Here is a 20,926-nt window from a genome sequence, read left to right as displayed (position 1 = left end):
ACTGACCCCTTGTCACTGCCAGGGAACATGTTAATTGTAATTTTCTTTTTGTGGAATCAACGTGTTTTCTTTTTTTCTAAAGCAAATTCATTTAACCTCCACTAGCTGACAAAATATTGAGAAGAAATTAATATTTAGTACCATAGACGCTGATCCTGACAACAATCTGATCACTCGTTTGAGTGAGGTTCTCGGTACGCAAGCTCAAGAGTTTAATCCGTTGTTTTAATGCGACGAATTGGTTTGTAGCCACCATCCAGACTGACCCACAAAAACCAATTAAAACATTTTACTCTTTGAGACACTATAATATTTAGTAAGACATAAACAATTGTGAGGATGCTTAAACATGTAATAATGGGATTATACTGTGATACTGAGAGATCATTGCTAGAACTGATCTCTTAAAAGTGTAGTTTCTTCTCCTGCCTGTTGAAATAATTTTGCTGCATTTTACAGTGCTCGCTGTGTGTTGCCAGCTGCAGTTGCTGCTCCTCCATGTTTGTATGTAGCAAATCCTCCCCCTTCATATAGTCACAAGATGAAAGTCTTCAAGCACAATCTTAAGGAGAAGGTAAATCCATATTTACATCGACTGCAGCAGATTACGACTTCATGCTTACTACAGTTCCCTGACCTCCGACTGGTACAGTATGATTCAGGTAAACGAGAATCTGTTTTATACAGATCTGCTTTTCTGACAACAGTTGAATGCTTTTGATAAAGTCTTTAAAATCTCTTCTCTCTAAAACACAGGGAAGTTGGAAGCTCTTGCTGTCTTGCTTCAGAAATTGAAAGCTGAGGGACGCCGTGTACTGATTTTGTCACAGATGATTCTAATGTTGGATATACTGGAGCTGTTCTTGAACTTCCATTTTCTGACATTTGTGAGAATTGATGAATATGCTAACCAGGAGCAGCGTCAGGTGAGGTTACTTATCCCTTAGCCACAGTAGTCTTCTAAATTTTAATTTTGAACACTGATACGTGAAAGAAAACCCTCTTTATCTTTTCAAAATAAGAGGAAAATCTACATTTTGTTCACTTTTCTTTCCAATAGGCTGATTGTAATATTTTTCAGTGTTTGTTTATGGTTCTGCTTACCAATTTTTCCCCCCTCATCTAGGAACTGATGAAAAGTTTCAACAGAGACAAGCGCATTTTCTGTGCCATTCTTTCCTCTCACAGTCGTTCCACAGGTGTAAATCTTGTGGAGGCAGACACTGTTGTATTCTATGACAATGATTTAAACCCAGTGATGGATGCAAAGGCTCAGGAATGGTGCGACAGAATTGGGAGATGCAAAGACATCCACATATACAGGTGACTGTTAAAGGACCAGCCTTTACAATGGCATGCTTTAATTTAAATTAAAACTTAAAACAGAGAATTTTGCTTTTATGTGATTTTAAAATTCAAATGGAAAGAACTTAGTTTTTCAGCTAATTAAAGAAGTCAACCAAAATATTAACAATATATTTGATACCTTTCCCACACAGCTACAAATACATCGAGTATCTGAGCTCAATACTTGCTACAGTTAAGACAGGACTGAGATTTAAGAATCACATATAAGTATTGATCACAATGTAACAATTATCAATGGTAGAAACTTAAAGCATAAATTTTTCTGTAACATTTATGCTTAAATTGTCTGTTTCACTAATGCATGCTAAATTACTCTTTACTAAAGACAGTTTTATGAATGAGAGTCCACCCGTTGTGATAAATCTAAGACAAAGTAAACATGATGTCAGGGGCTTGTGCAGATCAGGAAAAAGATGTCCTCAATCTCTGTTAGCAAGTTTTAACCAAAATGTTTTACAATTATAATGTATTCTTAATGTGTTAGATGGGAGGAGGTGTCTAGGGGTATGTCTACATCACATTCGTATTTTGAAATAAGCTATTCCAGAAGACCTGTTCTGGAATAGATTGTTTCGAAATGATGCTGCTGCACACAAAATTGCATTTCGAACTAACACTTAGCTGTTTTGAAATACAGCATCTTCACACACATGCTGGGTCTACACGAGTACCCCCCCTTGCGAAAGGGGGATGCTGTTGCGTCACTTTGGGATATGCTAATGAGGTGCTGCAATGAATATGCAGCACCTCATTAGCATAACGGCAGCTGCTTTCGATCGTGCATGGCTCCTCTACATGTGCATGGCTCTTCTACATGGGGTCTTTCTTGAAAGGACCCTGCACATTTCAAAATCCCCTTATTCCTATAACCAAATAGGAATAAGGTGACTTCGAAATGTGCAGGGTCCTTTCAAAAAGGACCCCATGTAGAGGAGCCGTGCACGATCAAAAGCAGCACTTTCTAAGTGCTGTGGGCTCTATTATGCTAATGAGGTGGTGCATATTCATTGCAGCACCTCACTAGCGTATCCCAGAGTGTCTCATCAGCATCCCCCTTTCAAAAGGGGGATGCTAGTGTAGACATAGCCATAGAGCCTATTTAGAAATAGAGCCATTGGATGCACTATGACTTATTTCGAAATAGGCTTTATTCACTGTCTTAACAACACCTATTTCAAAATAGGCGCTGTTCCTGGTAGAATGAGGTTCACCAATTTTGAAAGAAATCAACTGTTATTTCAAAATTATTTTGTGTAGACGCTAGGGCTTGGTCTACACAGTGTTCCGTCCAGTGTCGCTGCTGATAGAGTTATACCAAATGAGCTTCTCGGGATTGCAAATGGCATGCCATTTGCATACTCATGAAGCTCATTACCATACCTCCACGAGAGTTTGGCCTTAGTGGGAGGGGGTGAGGTTGCCTAAAACCCACTCTGTTGCCAGTCCCTTGTGCCTTGTTTGAGGCATAGGGACTGGTGACAAGGGTTTAGCTGGCAGAGGCACATTCACACAGCCTTTGCAGTAACAGCACCCCCTTCTACCAATGCCTGACTCTCGCAGGGCTATGGTAATGAGCTTTGTGAGTATGCAAATGACATGTCATTTGCAATCCCAGGAAGCTCAGTTTACACAGCTCTACCGGCAGCGGTGCTGGGTGGAGCGCCGTGTAAACATAGCCTAGGATAATTATTTCAAAATGGCAGATGATGTTTCAAAATAACTTTGCTGTATAGACCTACCCTAGGCTTCACCTCGATTGGCATGTGTGTAAAATACAACATGCCCTGTCTACACTAGAATTTTAAGATATGTAAATTAAAATGTGCTGTCTAGCACTGTTTAAAAGTCACATTTTATCTTCCATTAGACAAAGCCCTACAAGTTGGTATTTATTATTCGAGGTGGTGGCTAAAATTCCTTGATTTCTGGAAACCATTTTGAGACTGGTTTTAATAAGTTTTCTGCTATTCTTTCTAGGCTTGTAAGTGGTAATTCTGTAGAAGAGAAACTTCTGAAAAATGGCACTAAAGATTTGATCAGAGAAGTAGCTGCTCAGGGAAATGACTATTCCATGGCCTTTTTAACCCAGGTACTTTTAAGTAAAGCTTTTTTTTCCAAAAAGATTTCCCATATTTGAAATGATATATTAATCACACAGAATCACAGGGCTGGAAGGGACCTCAAGAAGTCATCTAGTCCAGCCCCCTGCTTCAAGCAGGATCAACCCCCACTAAGTCATCCCAGCCAGGACCTTGTCCAGCCGGGACTTAAAAACCTCAAGGGATGGAGAATCCACCACCTCTCTAGGCAACGCATTCCAATGCTTCACCACCCGCCTGGTGAAGTAGTTTTTCCTAATATCTAACCTACACCTCTCCCTCTTCAACTTCAGACCATTACTCCTTGTTCTGCCATCTGACCCTCACCCTCACCCTCCTCTTTAGCCTTCAGGAAGTTGAAGGCTGCTATTAAATCACCTCGAAGTCTTCTCTTCTGTAAACTAAACAAGCCCAAATCCAAATCATAATCATAAAGCCAGAGTTTAGAGTGGGATGTGGTGATAGAATTAAATAAGTCTAATATATGTCTAGTAGTTAAAACACTGTTCTTAAAGAGATTTTTGGGCCACCTAGTGTCCTGGTAGCATACTGCTGTGCTCAAGAGCTGGGTTTGATTTCAGTCTGGTGTTTTACCCACAGATTTAGTTTGGTAGAGGATACAAATGGCAATGTTTTGCTCTGAAAATGGGGATGTCAAGTGCAGACATGGAAGATTTGAACTGTACACTTACTCTTCCCTCTGACAAAAATGTACTGAAAAGAAAGGAACATCTTTCCACACACATTGTCAGAAAAGTCTTTTTAGCCAAGATCCTACTTATAAACTCATTTGCCCCAAGTTTATTGTGAGTAAAACCAGAAACTGAATAATCTTGAAAAACTGAATATACTTTTTCTCACCCTCTGCCCCCCTCATCTTTCCTAACAAGCAAACTATCCAGGAGCTGTTTGAGGTTCATTCTCCTATGGAGGATTCTGGTTTTAGAGTGAAAGCAGAGGAATTTGTGGTACTTTCTCAGGAGCCCTCTCCAGCAGAAACAATCTCACCCAAGGTTGCAAGACCTTTTATAGAGGTAACTGCATAACAAATTTGTGTTAATGGGCATCAAAGGAAGAGCGGGGACAGGTAGAACAGTATTAGCTCAGCCTGAAATGTTCACTTTTAACTTTTTGAATTCTTGCTTTTGAATTCCATAAGTCAGGTTGTTGTTTTTTTTTGTTTAATATTATTTTCTTCTGTTTTAGCAAGTTTATAAAACATACACGGCTGAGTATCCCGTTCAAGCTATTTGCTCTTTTTGTTGGGTGCCTGTGTAAAGGTTTGTTGTAAAAATACACATAATATGTATGGTCTATTTTTTTTTGACATTCATAACATAAATTTCTCTACCTGACCTGTAGTAACACTAGTGGAGGTGAACACATACACGGAAAGCAGAAATATTTAACTATTCCTGTTAATACCCCTTCTGCAAAAGTATTTCTTCATTCTCTCTGTGTGCACATACCTTGTTAAAAGAGTGCGGCTTTTTAATTTACCAGTTTCTTCAATGTACTAGAGCATTTGGTTTATCCCATAAATCAATTGCTTGTTCTCTGAATTTGAAATCAGCTGGAATATTGAAATGTAAAAGTAAGCCTATTCATCTTTTAATGGTTGAAAGTAATTTTTTTGAATATTTCATTTTAAATACCAGTATAGTGCGTGGCGTGGGAAGAATAAGTTTAACGGCAAAGTAGACAGGATATATATTTATATAGTTTTCACTCTAAATAATTGGTAATTGAAGTTCTTCATCGAGTGTGCCCGTGGGTGCTCCACAATAGGCGTTGGGCTCGCCCGGCGCTGCAGATCAGAAATCTTCCAGCAGTTTCTCCTGGATCGCGCATGCGCCGGCGCACGCCGCTCCCCTTGTGCGCCCCCGGCCACGTGCGCGATCCGGTCCCCGCCAGTTCCTTCTCAACCGTCATCGGCTGCAGACGGAATCCCCTCAGGGTACGGCCAGAGTCAGATTAGATAGCGTTTCTACGTGTAAATTGTTGTTTTTTCCGGTAAAAAAAAAAAAAAAGAGGACAAAGAGAATATAAAAAAATATATATATATAATAAAAAGAGAGAGAGGAGCGGAGAACAAGAGTGGACGTAAGGCCAGTAGGCCGCCCGCTGCCCTGCAGGCCGGTGTCCGCGATTCGGGTAAATAGGCACGGATTAAGTGCTAAGTACCCTATTAACAGTAAAAGACTCACCGCGATGGCCTCTTCAGGTTTTAAAAAGTGTGAGTCTTGCCGTGAAGCTATGCCGGCCTCCGATGGGCACAGTGAATGTATCCGATGCCTGGGGGAATCACACGTTACCCAGAAGTGTTCCCACTGTGCTAAGCTCACAGCCAGGGCCAGGAAAGACAGAGAAATGCGTCTTAAAATGCTCTTGTTTGACAAGGCCCTGCAGCCGGACTTGCCGGAGAGGCCTCAACCAGAAGGGCCCTCTGGGTTCCACAAGAGGAAGGCAGCTTCTTTGACCCCCTCGGTGTAGAAACGGAGGAAACTCTCCCCAGCTCGATCCTTGCCGGCGGTTTCAGTGAGCGGGATGGGCGTAGCACACAGCCCCCAGCCGCATACTGAGGCAAGCGGCAGCGCGGCAGCGCATGTGGCAGAGGCTGAGCCTCCAGTTACAAAACAGCTGGTACACGCGGCGCCTAGAGCGTTGGCCAGGCAAGCGCCGGAACGGGCAGCACCGCCGCAGGCGGCACCGACGCCTGTGGCACCAACGGTGCAGGGTCAACAGGCACGGAGCCTACAGGCGCCGGAGGACGTTACCTGCGCGGCACCACAGCTGAGCAGGCTGAGCGCGGCGCCGACAGTGGGGCCGAGATCCCCGGCACGGGGCGGGGGCGGTGCCAGCCCTGCAGGGGAAGGGAAAGGCAAGAACAAAAACCCAGCACCGCAGCCCTTCTCCGGACAGGGCTGCGCTGCTACTGACAACAAGCCCTCCCCCTGTGCTACACACGCTGCCTGGAAGGCCTGGGTGTCCACCGGCCTATCCAGAACCACCTCCTCCGTTCCTCCAACCAATGTCACCATGGCTTGGGCCACCTTCACCCTTTCTGGGATTGGATCCCCTGGAGTACTACCACAAACCAGTTTCACCGCTATCTGTGTCATCGCGGAGGTCTCGCTCTCCCAGACATCAGGGGTACACACCCCGAGAGTGGTCTAGGTCTCCATCCCCGGACCCGTGCCCGTACTGCCATAGTCGTTCTTATCATGCTGGACACAGACACCCGAGGCCTACGCCCAGGGGCAGGTCCCCCCCGGCCGTCCAATACCCCCCTGGACACTCTCGATCGGGGATGGAAACACAGTTATCTCAAGGGGAGTTAATTTTAGAACCCCGAGACTTTCCTTCGCAATCCTCCAGCGAGCAGGTGTATCATTGGCCGCAGGAACCTGAGAGTTCGAGGGAGGTTTATTCTAGTGGTTCCTCCTCATCCTCCCCAGATGAGGCCATGGCCCCCAGGGATGTCGCTCCCCTGGATGACCTCAGACAGTTCCAGGAGCTGTTTAAAAGGGTGGCTTTCATGTAAGGCATTCAAACGGCAGAAGTGCAGGAGAAACATCACAAACTCCTGAAAAATTTGAGACCCCCGACTTCATCCAAAATTGCTATCCCGCTGGATGAAGCCATTATGGAGTCAGCCACTACCATATGGCAGACTCTGGCCTCCGCTCTGCCGATGAACAAGAGAGCAGATAAGAAGTACTTCGTCCCAGCAAAGGGCATGGAGTTCCTCTTCAGTCACCCACAACCAAATTCTTTGGTGGTCGAGTCGTCCCAGCAGAGGTCAAAGACTTCTCAGTACAAATCGGGGGGATCAGACAAAGATGCCAAGAAGCTAGAGCTGTTTGGCAGGAAGGTATATTCCTCTTCCACCCTGCTACTGAGAATGGCATATTATGCGGCACACCTAGCGAACCATAATTTTGATAATTACTCCAGGCTTACTTCTCTCATGGATTCACTTCCGGAAGATAAGAAGCCGGTGTTAAAGGCAATTGTGCAAGAGGGCTATGCAGCTTCGAGAACGGGAGTCCAGATCGCCCTGGATGTGGCAGATACGGCGGCACGCTCAATGGCTACAGCAGTGGTCATGCGTAGAGAATCTTGGCTCCAGACATCGGGTATCTCGAGGGACCTACAGGCGAAGATTGTGGATCTTCCCTTTGACACGCAAAAGTTGTTTGCAGATTCAACCGACTCGGTCCTCCACTCTAGTAAGGACTCGAGAGCTACACTCAGAACCCTGGGTATTTATGCTCCTCCATATAGGAAGAAAAAATATTACCCTCAGCAAAGACTTTACCTGTACCAACCACAGCGTGCGCAGTATCAATGGGGCTACGACCAAGGGCGACATCAACAACAGCAACAGTACAGAACTCCCAGACGATGTTCTCAACAAAGCCGTACACCCTCGGGACAGGCCCAAAGGCAACACATTTGACGGGCATGTCGAGGGCTGCACTATCACTACCATCGCGCAATGCCACTCTCATCTCATGTTCCATCATCACCTCAGACCGTTTCACTCCCAATGGCAAAAGATCACCACAGACAAATGGGTGCTGGAGATCATAGCCATGGGTTACGCGATCCCCTTCCAGTCGCTCCCACCGACGAAACCTCCTTCCAGGCCTCACCTCCGGAATGCTACCCACGAGGCGAGGCTCAAGCAGGAGGTGGACCACCCTATGTTCATAGGGGCGGTGGAAAGAGTGCCGGAACAGTTCCAGGGGAAAGGTTTTTATTCACGCTACTTCCTCACAGAGAAGAAAACAGGAGGCTGGAGGCCCATCTTAGATCTTCGGGGCCTCAACCGCTACTTACGCAAGCAACGTTTTCAGATGATCACAGTTGCCTCCATACTCACGGCACTGGACGATGGAGATTGGTTTGCAGCCCTCAACTTACAAGATGTTTACTTTCATATAACGATCCACCCAGCACACAGGCGCTTCCTCAGCTTCATGGTCGGCAAGGAACACTTCCAGTACAGGGTTCTTCCGTTCGGCCTCCAGAGTCTTTACCGAAACCGTGGCAGTGGTGTCAGCCTACCTGCACAGACAGGGGGTGTTTATATTCCCACACCTGGACGACTGCCTACTGAAAGGGGCCTTGAAGGCAGAGGTTGTACGCATGATCCGCGTCACAGTGGACACATTTTTCTTCGCTGGGCCTAGTCATCAACCTCGCGAAGTCAAAGACTGACCCCACACAAGACATAGAGTTCATAGGGGCACGCATAAACTCTATCACAGCAAGGGTGTACCTACCCGACACCCGCTTCCGCGCCATCAGTTCGCTGGTGCAAGTCATCACATACAGCCCCACGGTGCCGGTCTTAACGTGCTTACAGCTGCTGGCCCACATGGCGGCAGCGACGTTTGTGGTACAAAATGCCAGATTGCACATGCGAAGCCTGCAGCATTGGCTGGCGAGCGTCTACAAGCTGGCATCCCACACTGTCCACAGGGTGGTGTCACCCACAACAGAGGTGCGCAGATCCCTGGTGTGGTGGGTAAACCCCAAGAACCTGCTAGCAGGGGTGCCTTTTCACCAACCACAAATTTCTATTTTTCTTACTACCGACGCCTCCCACATAGGATGGGGAGCGCACATCGACGACAAGGTGACGCAAGGGCTATGGTTCCCTGCGGAACAGACACTGCACATAAACATACTGGAGCTCAGAGCAGTGTTCAACGCCTGCAAACATTTTCGAGACCACATATATGGCAAAGTAGTAGGGATCAATACAGACAATACCTCCATTATGTTTTACATAAATTGACAAGGAGGAGCCTGATCCCGTGCCCTATGTGCGGAAGCAGTCCGACTGTGGAACTGGTGCATCGCCAACAACATGACGTTGAAAGCCTTGTACTTGCCAGGCGTTCACAACGTGAAAGCAGATCAGCTGAGCAGGCGCTTCGCACTCACGCATGAGTGGCAGATCCGCTCCGATCTGCTACAACCAATCTTTCATACATGGGGGTTTCCCCAGATCGATCTGTTTGCCACCCAGCACAACAAGAAGTGTCCCCAGTACTGCTCCAGGGCAGGATTGGGGCGGGGGTCCCTGGGGAACGCATTCAAGATTTCATGGAAGGGCCCCCTACTTTACGCATTCCCCCCCACAGCGCTTATCCACAAGGTCTTGCAGAAAGCCAGAAGGGAGAGAGCTCACATGATACTAGTAGTCCCAACGTGGGATCGGCAGCAATGGTTTCCCTTGCTTCTGCGCATGTCGGACCCCCCACCGCTCCCTCTACCGGTGGCTCCGGACCTACTCACGCAGGCTCAGAGGTCCATAGTGCACCTGCACCCTCAGGGCCTGCGCCTACAAGCATGGCTAATCCATAGCTCAGCTCCTTAGAAAGCACATGTACGGAGGGAGTACAGCAAGTCCTGGAAAGTAGCCGAAGAACCTCCACCAAGAAGACTTACAAGCAGAAATGGACTCGATTCACTGCATGGTGTTCCGCCAAACAGTTAGCTCCCCTTGACGTTCCTATACCGATAATACTAGCATACTTATTGGACCTCAAGAGGGGCGGGCTTTCCTTATCCTCGCTAAAAGTCCACCTTGCCGCTATATCAGCCTTTTGGCATACAGAGGAGGGGCCCACGGTATTCGCCCATCCTATAGTTACCAGGTTCTTGAAGGGGTTGGTAAACCTGTACCCCCCTCGGAAACCGCTTCCACCATCGTGGAACTTGGACTTGGTGCTCAGCACGCTAACGGGTCCACCTTTTGAACCGTTAGCCACAGTTCCCCCACGTCTCCTTACTATAAAAACAACCTTCCTCCTTGCAATTACGTCAGCTCGCAGGGTCAGTGAGCTTGCAGCAGTTATGGCAACGCTGCCCTGCACAGTATTCTCAAAGGAGGCGGTAAGTTTACAGCTGCACCCGGCCTTTGTTCCAAAAGTTTCTTCAGAGTTCCATCTTAACGAAACAATAGTTTTATCCTTGTTTTACCCGAAGCCTCACAGCTCCAGCAAAGAGGCACGCCTGCACATCCTGGACGTGAGGAGGGCGTTGGCCTTCTACATAGACAGAACTAAGTCCTTCCGGAAAATGGACAGGCTTCTAGTGTCTCTCACTTCCGGGTCAAAAGGGGAAGGCGTCTCTTCACAGAGAATTTCAAAGCACATTGTGTCCTGTATAAAAATGTGCTACGAGCTTTGAAAGACTCCTTTGCTGGCCCTGCCTTGGGCTCACTCCACCAGGGTGGTGGAGGCGTCAACAGCCTTCTTCAAGGGCATCGCCGTGAAAGACATCTGTAGAGCGGCGACGTGGTCATCCTATGACACCTTTGCCAAGCATTATGCCCTACATCGGGTATTCGAAGAGAATACCCGTCTGTCGACAGCAGTCCTTTCGGGGGCAAGCTGCACATAAACTGATTACCCACCTCCTTTCTTGGGTTACTGCTGGGTAGTCACCTATTGTGGAGCACCCACGGGGACACTCGATGAAGAAAGAGAAGTTACTCACCGTAGTAACGGTGGTTCTTCTAGATGTGTCCCCATGGGTGTTCGACCACCCGCCCATCCTCCCCACTTCGGATCTCTGTCTGGTGTTTTTCAGGAGCATTTGAGGCGGTTGGTCAAGGAACTGGCGGGGACCGGATCGCGCATGTGGCTGGGGGCGTGCAGGGGAGCGGCGCGCGCCGGCGCATGCGTGATCCAGGAAAAACTGCTAGAAGAATTCCAATCTGCGGCGCCGGGCGAGCCCGACACCTATTGTGGAGCACCCACGGGGACACATCTCGAAGAACCACCGTTACTACGGTGAGTAACTTCTCTTTATTAAGGCTGTGCCACTACAACAGTGCTTGACTCTTTTATTGTGACAGCTTGTTCCCTGTGTTAATTTCTGGCTTTATTTATGATCTTCAGAGAACTTGAGAGTCGTTTGAAGTCCATGAGATTCTTTTCCATTGACTTCAGTGGGTTTTGCATCTTCCATTGTAAGCTTATTTTTCTAAAGGTATATTGCATCTTTTAAAACCTGCATTTTTTAAAGGCGCTCAACAGCATTGAAAGAGAAGATGAAGAGCCAGATAAACATGTACAAGAAACAAGAGTAAAATCAAGCACAGAACCTTTAATTTCAGAACTGTGTGAGCCAAAGTACAAAGAAGAGCCTTCACAACTGCAGGAGTTAGTTGCTGTGGTGGATCAGGTACCATGACTTTCTATGAACTTTTTCTTGCATAGTTGGGATAATTTAGTTCAAAAACTTCAATTTTCTGCACTCTGACCTCAGAGCAACTTTGCTTTGTAAGAGTCTGATACTGCTCCTATTGAAATAACTGGCAAACCTCCATCTGACTTCCATAGGGCATTATTACACCGTAAACAAAAGAGGCTTATTTTAAACAATAACTTTAGCAACGTCTGTTTGCACTTTAACTTTATTATCCTCAACAATAACTTTACTCTCTTCATGTGTTCCCTTAGCTTACACCAATTGAAAAATATGCTTTGAATTATCTGGAGCTCTTCCATGTTGCCTTTGATGAGGGTAAACCAAGAGTAAGTGAGGTAAGAGACCAGTGAATACATATTCTCTGTTATATTTCTGCAGCACGTACCAGCAGGAATACATGATCATATGTACATTTTCCATATGAGGTGAAAACTACTCCAGAGATATTTGATTTGTTCTGGACACTTTTATGAGCCTTGACACCGTAGTATCCTGAGCACCAGATAAGCATTATTGAATATATCCTCCCAAGACCCCTTAGATGTAGGCAACTATTATTCTCAGTTTGTAAATGGAAGCTAAGGCAGGGACACTCATACCCATGGTACTGCAAACACTCGTGCATGTGTATCACTTGAAATGTAGTAGTTCCATGGACCTCAAGGGGACTGCTTATTTGAGTTATGTTGAGCACATGCGTGAATTGCAAGACTGGGGCCCAGCTATCTTGCTCAAGGCCTCATAGATGTCTGACAGAGCCAGGTTAGGAGCCCAGCTCTGAGCTTATTTAGCCACAGACAAGAACCACTTTAAACATCACTGTAGAGCAGAAAGCATCTTACTAGATTGTCATTGAAGTTTTTTTTTTCTCTTAAATGTAGGTTATAATGTTTAAAGAGAGCTTTGCCTGAAAATTAAAAATTTCAATTGAATTTGCCCATTTCTTAAAATGTTTGTGTCCCTGTAAAGATTTTAGTCCATTAGGTAGTACTGTGTAGAGTTTTATAAATGGACTGAGTTGTCGTTTAGGTGGAACTGAAAGCCGCAAAAAAAGTATGGGAATTTAATCACTTGAAAGAACAGAAAGAAAAGGAGGAAAAAATGCTTTGGGAAGAAGAGGAGGAACTACTTACCTACACTCGGGAGGATGCATACAACAAGGTAATCACTTAACACTTGTTGTGTCAATTAAAATCTGTTCATTCTTGGTCTTAGGCAGTCAGTTCAATGAAAGCATTTGAACTGTTGTCTCTCTTTGATTTATAGGAATATGTATATGAGGGCCCAGATGGACAAACAGAAATAATGCCAGTAAGTCATACAGGTTTTAATGTGTTTGAAGAAAAGAAATCTGTAGTTAGTTGACAAATCATGATGACTTGTGTACTGTGTTTTGTGCAGCTTTGGACACCTCCTACCCCACCTCAGGATGACAATGACATCTACATTGATTCTGTTATGTGTTTAATGTATGATACCACCCCAATTCCAGAGTCTAAGTTGCCACCAGTATACGTCAGGAAAGAGCGTAAGCGACACAAAACGGATCCATCTGGTAAATGTTTGATTCAAAAAAGTTCTGAGAAGTTACTAGCAGAAGGCAAAATTAAATTTCATATGGTGTCTTCCAGCACCTGGCCCCACATAATATCCAAAAATATCAGTAGATCTCATTGTACAGTTTTTATGTGCAGGTTTGAAGCATCTGAAAGTTTTCCATTTAATACTTGGAGGATCAATTTTGAAACAAGATAGTCATGAACTATCACTTGCATATAATCATGTCTTTGGCTAGTCATGCCTTGTGGCTTACTGCTTATTTCAAGATTCCCTTTTTTCTTCATTGTCTGTTACATTGTAAACAATATCTCATTTCTAAACATGTTCTTTTAATATAGCAGTTAGGTCAAAGTTAATTTTTAATATGCTTAGCTGTTTAAAACCTGGCATGTTAAAAGTAACGTGAACCATTATAAAAATGACCAGCCATGTTAGATTTAGTTAAACCAGTGATACTTAGACTGAGGCTTGCAAGCTCCACGTGGCTCTCCAATGTGTCTCCTATGGCTCTTGCATTGCACGCTATTGTAATGCTCTCTGATTTAATTATTAAATGGTCAGGATGCTGTAACTAGGTTAACAAAGTAAGTTATCAGATTGCAATAAGTTGCTAACCTATTTGCTGTGACAATAATTATAATACTATAATAAATGAGGCAATGAATTCACACTACTGCGGCTCTTTTGGGTAATGTTGATTGCTGATTTTGCTCCTGAACCACTGAATTCTGAATATCACTGAGTTAAATTATACCTGTTAATAGGTAACCACTGGATTTAACTTATAGTCAGTGGTTTTACTCATGGCTGGATAGTTACTGTTGTATGTTGTGCTTGCCTTAACAAAATGCTCTCTTTAACTGAGTCAGTGAAGATGGCATCACTTTTCCAGCTGCAGGCAGAAAGAAGAAGCAGCGCCATGGAGAGACTGTTATTCCGCCTCGATCTCTTTTTGACCGAGCCACTCCAGGGATGTTGAAAATGCGACGGGAGGGCAAAGAACAAAAGAAGAACATACTGTTGAAGCAGCAAACACAGTTTGCGAAGCCTTTGCCAACTCTTGTCAAACCAGCTGCAGAGCCAGGACAGGACAATCCTGAGTGGTTGATTAGTGAAGACTGGGCACTACTGCAGGTAAGATGAACCCTTTCCAGTGTCTTTGTTTTGCTATCAGATTATTAACTTTGGATATGGCTGTTTTCTGACATTATCTCTGCAATGTTATTTGTGGTTCCTTCGGGCTAAATTGACACTTTTTACTGTCTGTTCTGGATGCAGGGCACCATACAGCTGCACTGCTGCATGGACAGATCAGTGACCAAACCATGAATCTCCCTCACATTTCAGTGTATGATTTCCCTTTGTTCTTCAAAGGAAGTAAGCTGCATCAGCCCTTTTCTGGGTGCATCTTCCCATATACGCCAGATCATTTGTACTGGCTGAGGCATTAGAGAACACAGTCAAAGGTTCTGCACATTAGTATGTGAGGAAAACCTTCAGGCAGCTGCTTTTCCAGCTCCATGTTGTGACCATTATTGTGGGAAGCTTGTGTGAGGAACTAAAAGCATCTTATTCTCAATTATTCCTCTGTACAGGAGTGCAGGCTGGTTCTCTAAAAGGGTCTTTCTGGGCTAACTTGAGAGTAAAGGTTCGACGTGGCAACACATATAGAAAATATTCAGTTTAGAAGTTGGTTTATGTCACCCTGAATTTTGCACCTTTTGATTTTCCAGGCAGTGAAGCAACTACTGGAACTTCCTTTAAACCTTGCTGTCATGTCACCGGCGCACACACCCAACTGGGATCTTGTTAGCGATGTTGTTAACTCATGTAGCCGAGTCTATCGCTCACCAAAACAATGCCGAAACCGATACGAAAATGTCATTATTCCGAGAGAGGAAGGAAAAGTGAGTTTGTTGAATCATTTTGAACTTCAGTTTCTAATGTTCTTTTTCAGAAGTCTGAAACATGTTTTTCTCAAACATTTCAACAGTCTATCTGAATAACTTGTAAAAATGTGGAAGAGTATTAGGATTTTCACTTACTCTCATTGTGATTTACTTTGAACAGAAAAACCATCTGAACAAACTCTGCCACAAAAGATCTTTCTTTCTTTTTCACAGTTAATGTATGAAGCTAATCCTAAAAAGAAGACAAAAAGCATTTATAAGGTGTGTATTGATATTCTTTCAAAATCATATCTAAATACAATGGTGTTTAGCTTTGGTAGAGGTGGGCAAATAATTCCTAGATGATCTATATTGGGTATTTTTGAATCCTGAAACAGTAGCTACAATTCTGGTTCTGTTTTGCTTGTTGCTAAAGTAGAAAGGTTCAGAAGTCTGGTGTCAGTGTAATTAATAGGTAAACTGTAAATTTATGTACGAAGTTTGATTGTTTCAGCTTAACTGCTAGTGAGTATTTCTCTACTTCACAAAAACATCACATAGTTCATCATAGTTCATTGCTGCTCAGAAGAAGCCAAGTACTAGAACTAAAACAGGTGTTGCAGGGTAACATAGCTTTGTTAGAAGAGCTGCGTGCAGTAGTTCTTATGGTACTTATGTGAACTCTGTGTAACTATAAGCAAATAGCTAATGGGCTATTAGTTTGCATACTGAATTATAGTCTCAAAATCTAAACTAAAACAAAGAGTATCTTTCAAATTAGAAATTGCCATGCTGTGGATGCTCTGGATACATGTAACCTTTGGGAACTGCTCTTTATGCTGCTTTTTCATGCTGTAGCTCCCACACTATAATGTGACAATAATTGTAAGTAACAATAGGTAGAAATCACTCTGTAATAGATTGTTGAACTATGTGTTTTTAAATGATCTGCATACGGTAGGTGCTTGTACATAGTCATTATTTCTGCATGTACAGAAGTGTTACTTAAGTTCTTTTCCTAAATGTAAAAGCTTTTTATGTTTGTGCTGATTTCTAGACCAAAAATAGTCGTCCACTTCGTACCAATCAGATCTATGCCCAAGATGAGGGTGCAACCCACACCCAGCTTTATACTAATCATTTTGAGATGATGAAAATGATTGCAGGAAAGAGAAGTCCACCAATCAAACCACTGTAAGCTAGATAAGGCTATTTCCTATTTCACTGTATATTAAAGTTGTTGTCAGCCTTTTAAAATATTTTTAACTGCTGCTGCAGCCAGTGACCTTTTTACTCTTTCTTGTTTGTGTTGCAAACTGTTGTATGTGCTCACATGCTTTTTTCCTAAGCTTGTTTGTCTCTCCATTCTTGGACACTTCCCTTTCTCCCTATTGTCCTGTGGCTGTGAGGATGCAACAGATTGCTCTTTATGTGGTTATATTTTGGTCCCTTTTTGGAGGGGTTGGAGGAGGAGGGAGGGTTGCCAGCAGGATAGAAAAAAACATTTAAGGAAGTCTCCATCCTATGGCACTTTCTTTCCGCCTAAATTGCCAAAATCCTGAAATTATAGTAATATGTTATGCTTATTTTCATAATACTGGTCAACTACATTTATTTAATGTTTGCTGTAAAAGGCATCCATCCAGGTATAGCCACTAGGGCTGCTGGGAATGCCTGAGAAAAATCATCAGATATGCAAAGTGTTCCCTTCCAGAACATGTTAAACATTTCTGCTAAGGCTTTTTTCCTCTCCAGTAATGTAATTTTGGTTATTTTTAGACTTGGCATGAATCCTTTCCAGAAGAATCCAAAGCATGCATCTGTGCTTGCAGAAAGGTAGGTAGACACTGTATCTTAAAGGACTTAAAAATTGGGATTCTCTTTTTAAAGTGCTCATTTATAAATTCTTTTACTGCTTTTATTTGTAGTGGAATCAACTATGATAAGCCACTTCCTCCGATTCAGGTTGCATCCCTTCGAGCAGAGCGTATTGCAAAAGAAAAAAAGGTACATCTTGCATCTCAATTATATGAGCTCACTGTAGTAAAAACAATAAAATTGACAACTCTCTCATCCTGTGCCTGAACTTATCAATGTGGTATTCTGAGTTTGCTGTGAGCAGGTGGTTGTAATTTGTGGTCCTTGACCTGTAATACTTCCCTTTATGTTTCATCTTGGTCCTTTGATATTCTACTGAAGCAGTTGCTCACTAATTTCTGTACTGTAAATAATGCCAAAATAAAATTGTATTAGAGCATTAATAATGGGAATGTGACATAAGATGATTTCTAAGGGAAGTTTGTCATTATAGTGGCCTGCACATACCACTACTCTTCAGCCGCGTTTTGTATATCAAAGTCCAGCAGCAGAAAGTTTACCATGGGCCTTAAACAAAAACTGAGGTCAAAAAACAATCTACTTCCCCCTTTCATTGTTGTTCATTGCATAGCCCACATTTATATTTTATCCAGGAAGAGCTGCCCTGCTTCATCTGCTATGTAAGGTCATATGATAAAGAGCGTACCTGGAGAGCTGTTCTTAGGTCTTCTGATGGCTATGGAATGTTTATTACATGAGCTGTTTTGAATAATTTACCACATCTATTTTTTTTGACATTCCTCAGGCTTTGGCTGAACAGCAGAGGGCACAGCAGCAGACAGGCCCACAGCCTCAACAACAGCAGCAAGCTGGTCAGCAACAAACTCAACCATCAGCTGTACAGCAAGTACAAGCTCAGCCTCAACTGCAGACTCAAACACAAGTAGTTCAGCAGCCACAGGCAGTGGTACAGACTGCAGTAACTACTGTGGCCAACACGGCAGTATTGGTAAGAAAGGGCAGTCTTGTCACTTCTGAAGCAGTGACTTCCATTCTTGTGTGTGCGCTATCTATGCCTATGTTCTTTGTATTGAAAGGGAGAAAATTCAGGCTGGATATAGAGCACAGTAAGCCACACTATCTTTTCTATGGTAGGCTTTGTATCTTGATTTTTTTACCCACTTGCTTATTAGGGTTCCTTGGAAAATTCACACTAGGCACTAGATAGGCTGTGGTGTTTTTTCTGAAAGAGGAAATGGCAACAACGACGTAAGCCAGTACAACTGACGGTCTTCGTCTGATAAATCTAAGCAGATATAGGCTATGGTTACACTAGTGCATTTTGCTGACAAAACCCTTGGAGCGTGCACACACAAAATGTGTTTTGTCGACAATTTGTTGACAAAACTCAGCACTTTTGTCAGCAGCGTTCTGCCTCTCAGCCATGAGGCATAATGCTGCTGTAGACAGATTCTGTCGACAAAAAAAGCTGTGTGGACACTCTGGGGGGTCTTCTCTTGACAAACAGGGCATCCAGAACAATGGGCAGCCCTGTCTGCTGTTCTTCCAGGTGTCTGTTTTGTTGAGAGTATGCCCAGGCAGTCTGGTCACTCTCTCAACAGAGCAGAGTTCTCTTTTGATCTGCTTTTAGTGTGTGGCTGCATTCTGTCAACTAAAGCTTTGTTGGGGAATCTCTTCCAACAGTGACTTCTGTTGACAGAGCGCAGTACTGTAACCATGGCCACAAGCATGGTACACAGGGAAAAAATATAATTCAGATAATTTGGGGACTGGAGAGGGGAAATAAACTTTTCTGTAGTTCAAAAAAAAAAAAGTCAACCCATGGAGATGTTTTGCTTGGAGGAATATGGTATAGTGCAGTTCAAGAGCTGCATTTTCCTTGTGGAACTGTTGCTTAGACAGTACTTAGGGTCTTTCTCCTCAAGATCACCAGTTCAGGTGTCAGAGTCCCTGGAGAATCGCATGAGGAAATGCTAGGCTTTCCTGTGTTGCCTCTTTCTTCCGCTCACCTTTTTGCTGGGTCCAAAGGAACATGAGATCAGAAACTTATTTATGACTGTTAAAATCTATTGTATTTCTCAAGTCTTTGTTCCAGACCAGCTGATACCTGTTAACTTATAGGGTGTAGGCCAGATTCATTCCCCTGATGTAAGAAGTTGACACCACACAGTAATTTTGCCAAAAGACTCTGTTAATAGCTCAAAACCAAAAGGCTGTGTGAAATAATGTACTCTTGGGTGGGAGGGGGTGGTTGAAGAGGGCAGAGAAGAACTGTTACAGTACACTACTACCCCGATCCTACGATTAGGTCTATGAAAACAGGCTCACAAAATGCTCTCGTAAGTTCAGTAAGGGCTCTGAATGAGCTGTAGAGTTTGTGCTACTGAGACTGAATATAGGATTGGGGCTGATGTTTCTAAGGCTATGGTGTGTGTATGTTATAGTAATCATACAATGCTTATTTAATTTTACTTGAGAAGAATCCAGGTACCAAGCTCTCTGGCAAAGAGATGAATATATTCATGAATACAGTTTAAGCCATGCTAGCTGACACTTGGATAACTGTCAAGTTCTGTTATCTGGCACCACTGCCCATGGGCCGCTTGGCCACTGGATGTAGTGCTCACGCTCAAATAACTAGAAGGTTTGATGATCCAGCAGTGCCTGTTCCCCAGGGATGCCAGATAATCAGTCTTTTACTGTAAATCTATATGTGCATTATGGCAAACTCATAAAAATGATGCACTTTAGAATAAGAGTTTTTAATAAATTGTGACAGTTCTCATCCTCATGATAGGCAGCTATATTATGTTAAACAGAAAAGTAATTTTACAGATTGTGCTAATTTATTTTCTAGTTTTTCTCAGAACCATTATTCTAATTTTATTCCAAACAGGCTGGCACAATCAAAACAGCAGTCACTGGGACAAGTATACAGACTGGTAAGATGCTTAAGTAAAGCTCTGTGGAATGGGTGAAAAAACACAGAAGTACTTTATTTGGTTTTGTAGTCTGATGTGTTTCTTGGGTTTACTTTCAGCTACTGTAAGTGGGAATGTTATAGTGAACACGGTTGCTGGAGTCCCTGCTGCTACCTTTCAGCCTATCAATAAACGTCTGGCTTCACCAGTTATACCTGGGACACTGACAGTGAGTGAATGCCAATAGTTGTCCTGTAATTTAATTGTTTTTAGTTGCAGACTATAGCAGCACAATACATTTCTAGCATTTAATTTTGTGTCAGTTTTATGTATATCATTCTGCCAAAAGCTACTTCATCTGCTTCACTTTCTTTGGTGTCCAAAGAAGAGAATGATACCCAGCTATTAAAATTGTGTTGTGTAACAAATATTGTTATAAATGAGACATGGGTACTCAGAATAATGGAAACTAAAAAGAGAAAATATTTTCTGTGTCTTCCAGCCTTTGCCTCTGCCAGCCCATCTCTTATCAGTGATTTTTTTAATGCACATATGTATGTATACAAGACATCTGAAACTGATGAGTGGAAAATTCACACTTCAGTAGTATATTAAAGGGCTTTTAGTTCAGAATACTGAGAATGACTGGCAATTCATTAGATTACCTTAAGCATATTTGCAGATAGATTGGAAAGGTAGCTGTTATTTATGCATCTAAAAATGTGTTCTCTACTTCCAGAAGGCTCTGTGGTTTTAAATTTAAATTGAAAGTATAAAGGTTTTATTTTCCTTTAGACCTCAGGAGGTGGTACTTCTGCTCAGGTGGTACATACTCAGCAGCGAGCAGCAGCAGCACCTGCTGCATCAACAGAATTGGTGACCATAGCATCTACCCAGGGTGTTCGAGCAGTAACATCAGTGACTGCATCAGCCGTGGTAACTACCAATCTAACACCAGTACAGACCCAGGCAAGATCCTTAGTGACTCAGGTTACGCCAGGTAAGAATTGTGTGG

At 43.5% G+C, this 20,926-nt stretch overlaps 1 protein-coding gene across 7 annotated transcripts in view; it reads left to right on the top strand.

Annotated features, from left to right (window-relative positions):
* EP400 (E1A binding protein p400) overlaps nt 1-20,926 on the top strand; it is a 116,407-nt gene that overhangs the window by 77,655 nt on the left and 17,826 nt on the right. For all 7 annotated transcript variants that reach the window (XM_075012362.1, XM_075012363.1, XM_075012361.1 and 4 more), the window contains 20 exons: nt 460-662; nt 757-926; nt 1,127-1,323; nt 3,346-3,457; nt 4,358-4,501; nt 11,517-11,675; nt 11,954-12,037; nt 12,732-12,863; nt 12,969-13,013; nt 13,104-13,257; nt 14,155-14,396; nt 14,996-15,169; nt 15,386-15,433; nt 16,209-16,345; nt 16,931-16,987; nt 17,080-17,158; nt 17,775-17,978; nt 19,887-19,932; nt 20,031-20,140; nt 20,707-20,911. In XM_075012362.1, the coding sequence (XP_074868463.1) occupies nt 460-662; nt 757-926; nt 1,127-1,323; nt 3,346-3,457; nt 4,358-4,501; nt 11,517-11,675; nt 11,954-12,037; nt 12,732-12,863; nt 12,969-13,013; nt 13,104-13,257; nt 14,155-14,396; nt 14,996-15,169; nt 15,386-15,433; nt 16,209-16,345; nt 16,931-16,987; nt 17,080-17,158; nt 17,775-17,978; nt 19,887-19,932; nt 20,031-20,140; nt 20,707-20,911 (2,702 nt within the window). The remainder of the gene's footprint in view (nt 1-459; nt 663-756; nt 927-1,126; nt 1,324-3,345; nt 3,458-4,357; nt 4,502-11,516; nt 11,676-11,953; nt 12,038-12,731; nt 12,864-12,968; nt 13,014-13,103; nt 13,258-14,154; nt 14,397-14,995; nt 15,170-15,385; nt 15,434-16,208; nt 16,346-16,930; nt 16,988-17,079; nt 17,159-17,774; nt 17,979-19,886; nt 19,933-20,030; nt 20,141-20,706; nt 20,912-20,926) is intronic.

The sequence above is a fragment of the Carettochelys insculpta genome, chromosome 18, assembly GCF_033958435.1.
Source record: "Carettochelys insculpta isolate YL-2023 chromosome 18, ASM3395843v1, whole genome shotgun sequence".
Lineage (NCBI taxonomy): Eukaryota > Metazoa > Chordata > Testudines > Carettochelyidae > Carettochelys > Carettochelys insculpta.
The sequence above is the reverse complement of the archived record's forward strand: the minus strand, read 5'-3'. Positions and strand labels throughout refer to the sequence as shown.